Consider the following 13,136-nt stretch of genomic DNA (forward strand, 5'->3'; position numbering starts at 1 on the left):
ATATTTTAAAATGTATTAAAATAGAAAACAATCATTTCAAATTATAAAATAATGCAAACTAATGCAACACCGACCGTGGATCTTGAAAGCTTGAAAATTGCCTAGTGATGCATGAGACTGATTATGTCTTGTGTTACAAAAAGTGCACATATAAAACAAGCAGATGGTCTATAATGCATGATTAGGTGAAATGATCGACTGCAATTCCATTATTGGTATGAATTAGTTTTAAAATTGTACGAGTTATATGGAAAAAACACTATGCTGTGCATCACTACCCCTCCTATAAATATTCCAAGCACAACCAAATTTCCAGGATTATTTTTTATAAATTTGCATCTGAATGTGTTTGTGTTTCAGGAGGTGCCACAGAGGCTGGTGAATCTCAGTGCTCAGTTACACGCTCTGCAGGTATGTGTCCATTGCAAAATACATTTGTCAAATTTCTTTTAAGCACTGACGGGATCCAAAATGAACCATAAATGAGGCCAAAAACACATTCTCTCCTAGGGTGCGGTGATACGACAGGACTCTATCTTGGAGCTATGCCTACGAGAGAGCTCTGTCTCCCCAGCCACCCCAGGGACTCGTACAGTCCGCTCCCTGTCCCGGGATGGAGCGAGTGATGTCGGCTCGCTGGGTGAGCTGGCCCTTCTTCAACGACAGCACAGTCTGCTGCAGGAGGAGCTCGGACGCCTCAGGGGAGCAGAGGGCAAACTCAGGGACAGCGAGAGAGTCAGAGCCCAGCTGGAGAAACAGCTCAGGGATCTTAAGACCAATAGCGCCACTCTAGGGGATGGAGCTAGAAGTGCAGGCTCACATGTGAGTTCATTTAGCAGGATTTTAGTCAGAATTGAAAGAGTAGTAAAAAGTAAGTATGCAAGAGCTCCCAAATCTCATACGCTTCTTATTTCCTATTTTCCAGGGCCCATCAACTCGCAGAGAGAGCGATACCGACCCCAATACTGACACCCCATTGGCTAGCCAGGAATCGATGGACCAATCAGACGGCCTGCAGGAATGCAGCGATGTGGAAGTAGATGTGATATCTGATGACGATGATGACGACGAGGTGAATTCGAGGGTGTCTACACGTTCAGAAAGTCCCAGAGGTCTGTAGATTGACACAGAATGACATTTATTAGAACCAATATAAACACATATAAATATATTAAAAATAAAAGTTAATATTTTTATAATTATATAATATAAAATGATTTAACAAATATAAATGCATATACACTACCAGGATTTTTGATGCATTTTTTTGATCCAGAGTACAGCAAAAACAGTAGAATTTTGAAATATTTTTTACTATTAAAAAATAACTAAAAAATAACTGTTTTCTACCTGAATATATTTGAAAATGTAATTTATTTCTGTGATTTCAACGCTGAATTTTTAGTAAGGGATAATCAACGGTTTGCCGTGCATTAAAGGATTTTAAATGCACGACGTGGAGGCTAATAACCGCCCGACGCGAAGCGTCTCTCTCTACAAACAACGAATTCATTCAAAAACCGCAGTGTTACCACCTCTTTGCTGAGGAATATAATGTAGCGATCTAGTATCTAGGATATTTTAACAATAAGAATCGTGGGGAAGTGCTGACAAGAAGTTTATGTATGTGCGCAGCACAATGCGATCTCCGATCTCTCTCTCTCTCTCTCTCTCTCTCTCTCTCTCTCTCTCTGCGTTTGCGTGCATCAATTAAAGCAGCGCATTAATGTAGAACGGTGATTAAACTGACTTGGAACTACCTGTGCATTAAAAGGTTTACTGCACACCTGCCAGCCAATCAGAATCCAGTATCCAGACATTCCATGGAATAAGCATCATTACTCCATTCACATGATCCTTCAGAAATCATTCTAATATTTTGATTTGCTGCTCAAAAAACATTTATTATTATTATGATATTGAAAACAGATAAGTGGATTATTTTTTCAGGTTTCTTTGATAAATATAAAGTTCAGAAGAACAGCATTTATTTGAAATAGAACTTTTTGTAACATTACGAATGTCTTTATCATCACCTTTAATTAATTTAAAGCATCCTTGTTAATTAAAAGTATTAATTTCTATAATTTCTTTCCCCAAAAATAAAAATTATACTGACTCCATGCTTTTGAATGCTATGTAACAAAAGCTTTTAATTTCAGATAAATGCTGATCTTTGGACTTTCTGTTCATCAAAGAATCCTGAAAAAATGTATTCTACTGTTTTAAATATTGACAACAATAATAATAAAATAATAATAATAATAAAACAATAATAAAAATTGTTTCTTAAACAGCAATCTTAAACAGCAAAAATATTCAAATAGAAAAATAGTAAAAACATTTCAACATTTTTGCTGTACTTTGGATCAAATAAATGCAGGCTTGGTGAGCAGAAGAGACTTCTTTAAAAAACATTACAAATCTTACTGTTCAAAAACTTATGACTCATAGTGTAATAATATAATAATATTAAATATTTTTATATGGCTACTTAGCAGAGAAATCATTAAATATTTATACATTTAAATATTGATTTGAGTTGAAATTATTATATGAGGGGGGGGAAGATACAGGCGGAGTGGAGTTTGTTGTTCTGATTTTGCTCCTTTTTTATATAGAAAGATTACATGTTTATCAGACAGTCTGCGTAGATGTGTTTCACCTAGAACGCTGTAAACTTTGGCCCTTTGTAACACTAACAGCAGCCTACACACGATTATGCAACCAATGTGCATAACACATATACACACTGAATTTATCACATTAAACCTTCCACACTCACCCACATAACACACAAACACACTAAACTCTGTCAGTCAGAAGAACCTCCTTAAACTAAATTGAAAAAAATCTACATTTATACGTGTTATTTGTAGGCATGTGTGTTATAGGTGGATAATGGCAATAAATTGTAGGTCGTATGTCTCAGTAAACGCACCCAGGGCTTTAGTGTGTCATTTACATTGAACATATCTTTTGTACATACACTTATACACACAGAAAGCTTGACTTTTAAAGCCCCTTGAGATAATATGTGACCCTGGACCACAAAACCAGTCTTAACTGGCAAAAATACATTGTTTGGGTCCAAATGAAACATTTTTCTTTTATGCCAAAAATCATTAGGATATTAATTGCAGATCATGTTCCATCAAGATATTTTGTACATTTCCTACCGTAAATATATCAAAACTTAATGTTTGATTAGTCATATGTATGGCTAAGATCTTCATTTGGACAACTTTAAAGGCGATTTTCTCAATGTTTTGTCTCACATTCATATTCAAGTAGTTGTATCTCGGCCAAATATTGTCCTATCATAACAAACCAAATCAATGAAAATTGACCCTTATGACTGGTTTTGTGGTCCAGGGTCACATATATACTGCATGTGAAAGGGTTCCAGCCAACCACAAAACTGTATTTTGTTTTATTTGCAATGAAAAATAGCTGTTTTTCTCACTGCATGTTTTCAGTGAGGATCTCACGTAACTTAGACCATGTATTATGTTGCTATTCCTCAAGTTTACAGGCCAACTGTCCAGTAAAACAATCAAAGGCCACTTGCATTTGGCTTATCAAGTGTTCATTTTGAATACATTTACAGTACACATTCTATATATAAATTACATCGTCAAGAAGAAATTTCCTTCAGATCATTTGGTAAAATTTTTTAAATGAAAATGGCTTCATTTCTGTGTTTAATGCAGGGTTGCCAGGTTTTAACAACAAAACCCACCCAATTACTACTCAAAACTAGCCCAGTTGTGTTTTAGAGTGGGCCCCCCTGTAAAAAAATCACATTCCAGGGGTAAAATACCTGTTTTTTGGCCAGTTCCCTAATGAAAAATTCACATTCCGGGGATAAATATCACGTCATTGGGGTCGCTTCAACCCACTGCAACAGTGTTAAAGTAACCAAATTCCCCTGGAAAACCACAGACTTGGCAACACTGGTGTAATGGCTACATACAGTTGTACAATTGTTCATAATTCTTTTACTTAATTGTTTTTTTTTTCTCATCTTAAACAGATCTGCAGGACATTCCCGAAGAGAGTGAATCTGCTACAGACCCCCGGGACCGTGAGGCTTCACACTGCTAATATTTTTCCAGTACTCAACCCAAGACTGGCCTGTTGTCCGACGGAACAGACTATAGACTCCATGAGCAGGTCTTCCTCAGAACAGGGAAGAGTCTTACTTAGTTTATGAATATTCATTTCATTATATACATACAGTATTTAGTTGTATCCAGTAATTTTGCTTACAGCTTCTGTGTGGCCGTTTATGACATGTTAATATTCAACATGTCTTCTCCTTGGAATCCAATCATATGGCTTTTGACATCCACGAACCAATAAGGATATGCCAAAGCGTCGTGATGGAGACAGAGTCATGCAAATAATGGGACTTTGCACTTGATAGCGGCATGAAATGGTCTTGGGATTCTTTAAGAAGAATTCTTTAACAATCTCAAGATCAACCAAATCAACCAAACATAAGCGATCCAGCTCAAGGGTACCGGGAAGAACCAGTTAAACTGATGTACTGTATGTGGGAAACTCATCACAGTGCTTTGTACCAATTCTACACATGCTGGAGCACGAATAGAGCTTCTGTTTTTTTTAAGTGAAACTTGTTTGTGAGAGGTCATTGTAAAGAAATGTCTCTTTCTTGCGCTTTATTTGAAATTTATTTATTTTCCTTTATTTTAAATGGAACGTTAAATAGTCTTCGAGCATGTCGAAGCAGTTAGAAAGAAGCCATAACTTGAAATATACCAACATAATAGCCTGGGACCAAAACTACTGGCTATGTAACAAAATACTATTTTCAAAGACTTGAGGGCTTTTTTTATGAAGGAATTATATTGCCGTTTATAGCAATATATAGAAATATATTTACATCTATACAGCAAAGAGCTTAATAAACCCAGGAAGGTTATTATGATTGAGTATTATGCTATTACGAATGGTTCCTCAGCCCACAGTGTGTGTTAACGGGGAATACTTTGTAAATATTAAAAGCTTTATTGACTAAAATAGATCACATCACCAAAATCTGCCAGTAATACCTACAACATTTGATGTGTCTTACTACAGTTTTGCTTATGTTTTACTTTTAAGAATGTTTTTTGCAATTACTTGACTGTGTGCCAAAATTCGCTTGGCTGAATATTGCTGAGATATATTATGCTTTTCTTTTAGTCAGTTCAACATTTCAGGAAGCAGTGTCTTAGAAATGATTGTAGATTATATTCTTCATGCTTTGAAGTAACTATAAGATACATAGGATTTACTGAAGTCACATCAAAATGTTTGTATGGAAAATGACAGAAACATTGTTGAAGTGTTCATACAGTGTTTCAGATATACTGAAGTGGATATAGAATACTGTTGAAGAATTAAAACTGTTGATATACAACACCATCGCGATTGGTTTATTCTCTTTCTTTTTTGTGTGAGTAAATCAAAGTATGATCAAATTTGTATTATTAAAGGAACAGTTTACCCAAAAATGAAAATTGTCATCATTTACTCAACCTAATGTTGTTCCAAATCTGTAGAAACACAAATAAAGATATCTTTAACCAAACAGATGCTGGTAGCCATTAACTTCCATAGTATTTTAGTTTGTTTGCCTTATTTTTCTGGTCTCATCTGCGTCCAACTATTTTTATCTGTATAAAACAGCTTGTTTTACTGCTTGATATTGCAAAGTGCTGTGCAAATAATATCTTGTCATATTATTAATAATATTAATTTCTATCATTTCTTTCCCAAAATTTTCCAAACTTCAAGCTTTAGAATGGTATATAATGAATATAGAATGTTACAAAAGCTTTTTATTTCAGATAAATGCTGATCTTTCTATTGATTAAAGATGTACTCAACTGTTTTAAATATTGATAATAATAATAAAAAAGTTTCTTGAGCAGCAAATCAGCATATTAGAATATTTTCTGAAGGATCATGTGACACTGAAATAATGATGCTGAAAATTCAGCTTTGATCACCAAAATAAATTACATTTTAAAATATATTCAAATAGAAAGCAATTATTTTAAATAGTAAAAATATTTCACAATATTACTGACTTTGCTGTATTTTAGATCAAATAAATGAAGGCTTGGTGAGCAGAAAAAACATTAAAAAGCTTACTGTTCAAAAACGTTTGACTGGTAGTGTATAGTCTGATATAGTGAGAATATGAAAGAAAAAAAGTCTCTATTTTTTTTTAGGGTTAAGGACCCAAACTGAGCAAAAATATTTAATTTGGTGCAGATGCTGATTTTTATATGGACAAAAAGTGATGAAATTCTGATAAGTGTAATAATGAAATCTTTGTAACAGTATAGCAGATACTTACATAAAATTATATAAATATTGTCATATTATTTTAATAAACTATCTTAATTATGAGCACACTGCAGTGCAAACAGTTTTACTGTTTACTGCACGTTGTTATTCTTTTGCAAATAATGAATCGAAGAAAAAGGTGGATACTATGTAAGTTAATGGCTACTAGCAATGGTTTGCCAATATTTTTGAAAATGTATGATCAACAGACGAAAGAAACGCTTACAGGGTTGGAAGAACTTGAGGGTGAATAAATTATAAAATGTTCAATCATTTCTGCGTGAACTGACCATATACTGTAAAAAAACTGACCCTTCGCAAAGACCCGCCTCCTTTGGTTACTGTTGCTATGACCGACAAGCCATGGCGCGCTCATGCGACACACATCTTCTCACACAGTAAAAAATCCGTTGCATAGCAAAGAGGACACTGATAACGTGCGGACATACAAGACAGAGCAGGTTACTTTAGGTATGAAACAAAGTTTTTACCTCAAATATTGTAAATTAATTAAAAAGAGGGAAAAAGCAAACAATAAATACCAAAGGTAGCCTATCTTGTTTCAACCGCGGAAAAAGGTTGTGGCTAGAAGGGATACATCTATGACCGGAAACTATCAATGAAATTAATTGTTCTACCTATTAGATTGTGTTTTTTTAACGTCTACACCTACCCCAACCCTAAACTTAGCCCTTACTATAATAATAAAAAAAAAAAAACAGTTTTATTGTTGTACAGTGTGATAAAAAATAACGTTAGATTGATGTGCGCATGCCCAGTAGCGAATCATGTCTCCCTTCTAGTTCTCTTACTAGAGGGAACGAGTACTGCGTAAGAAGTATCTTACGCTAGGGGAAAATCCTTTTCTGCGAGATATTGAAGCCAAAAATTATCCTTAATTTTGAAATAATGTAAAGCGCGTTGCAGCAGCATACAGACATAGGCGAAACAGCTTGCGCGCCTATTGGCTGCTCTGCGGCAACTGCAGCAGCCTATTAGAGCGAGGCCTGACGCGACGCCAGATCCAATGGGGGCATTTCGCGCCCTTTGCGTCGCTTCGCGCCCTTTTCGTAGCTTCCCGCCTAAAAGGGCGTGGTCTAGACCTATAAATATCGCTCATAGGCAGCTATTATCTGATTTTTCATCCTTCAAGCGAAGCACACGCATCGCTGGAGCCGGATAAGAAGCCGCCGTTTGACTGCAAGCATCTCAGCGGGACGAGCCACTGAAGCTGCTGGCCACGCCGCCTTCCGTGCCTTCCTGCTGCGCTTTCCGGCGCCTATATCCTTTATAATCTACAGTGTGTGTCGCCGCTGCGATACACACTGTTTCTCTAAAAAGAGCAAAGCGTCTTTTTAAAGATGCCTTCATACGGCTCGTGCAGATGCCAATGGTGACTCTGAGGACTTGCCTTGCCTTCTTCACTGAGACTGCTCCCCCGCCCGCCGCGGTGTAGCGCCGTAAAAAGCGCCGTGCCCAGCGGGCCCCGGACACTTCCCCCAGCCGACAAAGCTCGCCGGTTCGCCCGCCTGCTTCATCGACCTCGTCAGCCTCTGTGCCGGACGTAAAGCGGCCGCTGTCTGCCACCGCTTCCATCGACGCCGCTGACGAGGGGGGCCATGAAGGAGGAAGAGGATTTCCGTTTCCCGCCAAAGCGGGAACGCGCATGCTGCTCAGAAGAGGCGATAGCAGCCCACTTATGTCTGCCCTCCGCTGGACGGCGTGCTAAGTCGGCCCTCCCCTTTAAAGCTTGCAGTCAGACGTCAAACCTACTTCGCCGCGCTTTCGCCGCCGCCTAGCCGCGTCAGCGCTGCGTAACATGGTCTCTCACCGTTGCTGAGAGGCACCCGTGGTTAACGCTTTCTGACGTTTTTCTCGTCTGGCCGCCGCCCCGCCAGACGCGGCCCGCGGCCCAGGATTGAGTTGAAACCTGAGCCTCCGAAATCGTCCTAGCACAACTGGGAAAACGACGGTGTACGAGTCCCGCTGTTGCCGGACCCCCACCAAAGTTATTCGCTCGTCCAGTTCCAGGAAATGTGACTGTTCCAGTGTTTTCTGCAGCCAACAAACCGGCTCCGTCGCCCGTTTGCCTGCACACAAAAGTCGTTCCCACGGCTACACAGATAAACCCCCAATAAAGTGTATTGTCTGGTGTCCCGGCCACGGCCGATGGTGTTTCATGTGTCGTAAGAATGCCCACTAACCAGTGCTCATCTCTAACGTTACACACAAGCACAGCGCACATAAAATCGACACAGATCGATTGCGCTTCACAACCGGCCACGGCCGATGGTGTTTCACGTGTAAGAATGCCCACTGCAGTGCTCATCTCTACACACAAGCACAGCGCACTTAAAATCGACACAGATCGATTGCGCTTCACAACCGGCCACGGCCGATGGTGTTTCACGTGTAAGAATGCCCACTGCAGTGCTCATCTCTACACACAAGCACAGCGCACTTAAAATCGACACAGATCGATTGCGCTTCACAACCGGCCACGGCCGATGGTGTTTCACGTGTAAGAATGCCCACTGCAGTGCTCATCTCTACACACAAGCACAGCGCACATAAAATCGACTCAGATCGATTGCGCTTCACACGTGGTAAATATGCCCGCTTCACAGTGGCCACAGACACCACATTATGCACGTCAAACGGTTTCTGTGAAAACGAAACCAAAAGTGCATTCGCTCTACGCAGGCGAACGTTGTTTGGAGTGTGTTAAATGTGCCCGCTGCCCCACAGCCACATCCACACACAGACATAATAGTTCCCGCTATCAGCGTGCCCCATGCCTCAAATATCACGAGCACGTTTTGCATGAAATCAGCGTGCATTCGCTCCATGAAAGCGAACGATGTTTGGAGTGTGTTAAATGTGACTGTTCCAGTGTTTGCTGCAGCCAACAAGCCGGTTCTGTCGCCCGCTTGCCTGCACACAAAGGTTGTTTTCACGGCTACCCAGATAAACCCCCAATAGAGTGTATTTTCTGGAGTCCCGGCCACGGCCGATGGTGTTTCACGTGTAGTCAAAAATGCCCACTCCTCCAGTGCTCATTTCTACACACAAGCACAACCTGTCATACAGACCCTGCGAACATAAAATCGGCTCAGATCGATTGCGCTTCACATGTGGTAAACGTGTCCACTTAACAGTGCCCACAGACATCACATTATGCACGTCAAAAGGTTTCTGTACAAACGAAACTAACGTGTATGCAGGCGAACGGTGTTTGCAGTGTGTTAAATGTGCCTGTTGCCACACAACCACATACACACACAGACATAATAGTTCCCGCTATCAGCGTGCCCCACGCCCCGAATGTCACGAGCACGTCTCTGGTGCCACAGCATACCGAAACCACTCCGTTAATGAAAGAACGGAGCGCGCTTCGTATTCAGCCTCTAGCTATTCATGCAAACGCATTGGAAAAGCTTCCAGGGGTCTCGAAATGGGTGCTGGACATTATAAAAGGAGGCTATTCGCTACAGTTTCACCGACGCCCGCGCCGCTATACAGCGCGCGTCGAGACCACAATGCAGACAGAAGCAGCACACCTGCTTCGAGCCGAAGTGGCGAAACTATTGAGCAAAGGGGTCATAGAGCCCCTTTCTCAAGCTCAAAGCGAAGGGGGGCTGTACAGCAGATATTTCCTGGTACCGAAAAAAGACGGGGGTCACAGACCCATATTAGATCTAAGGCAACTGAACAAAGCGTTGGTGAAGCGTCGGTTCAGGATGCTCACGACCAGAAAAATCCTCGCGCAAGTTCGCCAAGGAGACTGGTTCGTGTCAGTGGATCTGAAAGACGCGTATTTTCAAATACAGATAGCGTCACGTCACAGGCGATTTTTGAGACTCGCCTTCGAGGGCCAGGCATATCAGTACACAGTCCTGCCGTTCGGTTTGTCCCAGGCACCCCGTACATTACGAAGTGCATGGACTCAGCGCTCGTTCCTCTCAGACTGAAAGGCGTGCGCATACTGAACTATTTGGACGATTGGCTGATTCTAGCGCAGTCTCGCTCAGTGCTTGTACAGCATACGACCATGTTACTCGATCACCTCGAGAATTTGGGTCTCAGAGTCAATTGGGCGAAGAGCTCACTGTCCCCCAGTCAGAAAACTTCCTTCCTGGGCACAGAATTGGACTCGCTGTCAATGATAGCGCGGCTGTCACCACAGCGCGCAGCAGACATTCAGCGCACAGCGGGCTCGTTCCGCTGCGGCGCGTCTGTCCCGCTCAAAAAAAAAAAAAAAAAAATTTCAGAAAATGCTGGGTCTTATGGCCTCAGCGTCATCAGTTCTGCAGCTGGGTCTGCTATGTATGCGCCCACTGCAGTTCTGGCTGAAAGCGCGCGTCCCGCGTCAAGCGTGGGCGCCCGGTCGGCTTCGTATCACGGTCAATCAGTAATGTGTCACAGCCCTGAATCCGTGGAGAGCAATCGACTGGTACCAGTTAGGTGTAAGCCTGGGGACTTCCTCGAGAATAAAAGTGGTGTCTACGGACGCGTCCACCTCGGGATGGGGGGCTCTGCTCGAGGGCAGACCGTCTTTTGGCCAGTGGTCAGAACGGGAAAAGCTCCTGCATATCAACTGCCTCGAAATGTTGGCAGTACAGAACGCGCTGATGCGCTTCTGTCCCCAAATAAAAGGAAACCATGTATTAGTCCGCTCGGACAACATGTCAGTGGTTTCCTATATAAATCGCCAGGGCGGTCTCAGGTCCAAAAACCTATACAGACTTGCAGAACGCCTCCTGGTATGGGCTCAGCGCAACCTGCGCTCGCTGAAAGCAGCGCATGTGCCGGGGCTTCTAAACATAGGGCCAGACAGACTGTCCAGGAACAATGTTCCAGCAGGCGAATGGTCTCTACACCCACAGACAGTACAACTACTGTGGAAGAAATTCGGCAGAGCGGAAGTAGACCTGTTTGCGTCTCCGAACAACGCTCACTGTCTGGAATTTTACTCAAAAAGCAGAGACGCGCTGGCCCACGAATGGCCCCGCCGTCATCTCTATGCTTTTCCCCCCGTCTCTCTCCTACCTCAGGTGATAGAGAGGGTCAGCGAAAAAGGATGTTCAATACTGCTGATAACGCCGTTTTGGGAAAACCAGCCCTGGTTCCCAGCGCTGATGCAGCTGACGAGCACTGTCCCGTGGCCGATACCAGTGAGGAGAGTCCTTCTCTCTCAGGCCAGCGGCTCGATTTGGCATCCTCACCCAGAGCTGTGGTCCCATGTCTGGGCCACCAGCGAATATATGATGAACTCCCTAAAGGACTATTAAACACGATCACGCAGGCTAGAGCCCCGTCTACGAGACGGCTCTATTCCTCAAAATGGTCAGTGTTTTCGGGCTGGTGCGCAGCTCGCGGCTCGTCACCCACTAACTGTGGTGTGATGGAGGTGCTTTCCTTTCTACAAGAGCTGCTGGACAAGGGCAGAACCCCGTCCACGCTCAAAGTCTATGTGGCGGCCATAACAGCGTTCTCGAGCACAACGCTAGGTCAGTCAATAGGAAGGAACGATTTAGTTATTCGCTTCCTGAAGGGAGCTAGAAGACTAAATCCCCCCAGACCTCCCACAGTCCCCGTATGGGACCTTTCTGTGGTACTAGAGGCCATGAAAGGTGAACCATTCGAGCCTCTGCAGACTATTGATTTGAAATACCTGTCTCTTAAGACCGTGTTTCTGCTGGCTCTCGCTTCAGTGAAGCGCATAGGGGATTTGCACGCACTCTCTGTGAGCGCGACGTGCATGGAATTTGGACCTAATGACTCTAAAGTCATACTCAAACACAAACATGGTTACGTTCCAAAATCACTCAACACACCGTTTAGGGCACAGGTCATCGCGCTGTCAGCCCTACCGGTCAATGATGAGGAAACGGACGCGAGCCTCCTATGCCCAGTCAGGGCATTACGAGCTTACGTGTCTCGCTCGTCTGCTTTTAGACAGACAGAGCAGCTTTTTGTTTCGTTTTACGGGCGTCCCAAGGGACTGGCCGCGTCGAAACAGAGCTTATCCAGATGGATAGTTCATGCTATTGCGTTGGCATATGCTTCCAAGGGTATGCAGTGCCCGCTAGGTGTCAGAGCACATTCCACGAGGGGCGTGGCCTCATCGTGGGCGTGGTCGAGTGGGATTGCCTTGCAAGATATTTGTAAGGCGGCGGGCTGGGCCTCTCCGTCTACATTTATAAGGTTTTACAACCTGGAGGTTCCCGCCTTACAGGCCAGATTGCTGTCAGTCTAGATGTTCAGTGTTGTCTGACCTGATGTTATCAGCTCGGAATGCTGCGTCTACTGAGCACAGCTCTAGGGTCGACAGTGAAAGTGATAGCACAAGATGTGTCTGAGCAAACTGTGTGAAGACCCTTATTCTTACGTCAGCTCAGGCCGTAACCCCGCCCTGTATGTACGTTTACTTAGCGTCTGAGTGACGCTGCACTATGTGGAAGAGTGCGGCGTTGCCCCTCCCTCTTCCCCGGACTCCCTGTGAGTTCTATAGGTGATTATGAACTGTATGAACCCCGGGCTTTCGCCCTTGGGTCTTTGGTGTCAGATCTCAGCATGCACGGCGTTTTACACTGGGTCCCCTAGCGTAAGATACTTCTTACGCAGTACTCGTTCCCTCTAGTAAGAGAACGTACTCGGTTACTAACGTAACCTCGGTTCTCTCTAGAGAGGGAACGAGTACTGCGTATCTTGCCGTGCATGCGCACGCTCTGGTTGCTTTGATGATGAAAAACCAGATAATAGCTGCCTAT

General features: G+C 43.0%; 1 protein-coding gene across 3 annotated transcripts in view; it reads left to right on the forward strand.

Annotated features, from left to right (window-relative positions):
- arhgef2a (Rho guanine nucleotide exchange factor (GEF) 2a) overlaps positions 1–5,599 on the forward strand; it is a 69,904-nt gene extending 64,305 nt beyond the window's left edge. For all 3 annotated transcript variants that reach the window (XM_073821978.1, XM_073821977.1, XM_073821979.1), the window contains 4 exons: positions 361–411; positions 511–822; positions 926–1,112; positions 4,037–5,599. In XM_073821978.1, the coding sequence (XP_073678079.1) occupies positions 361–411; positions 511–822; positions 926–1,112; positions 4,037–4,107 (621 nt within the window). In that variant the 3' untranslated portion in view covers positions 4,108–5,599. The remainder of the gene's footprint in view (positions 1–360; positions 412–510; positions 823–925; positions 1,113–4,036) is intronic.
- The last annotated feature ends 7,537 nt before the right edge of the window (positions 5,600–13,136 follow it).

Source organism: Garra rufa, chromosome 17 (assembly GCF_049309525.1).
Source record: "Garra rufa chromosome 17, GarRuf1.0, whole genome shotgun sequence".
NCBI lineage: Eukaryota > Metazoa > Chordata > Actinopteri > Cypriniformes > Cyprinidae > Garra > Garra rufa.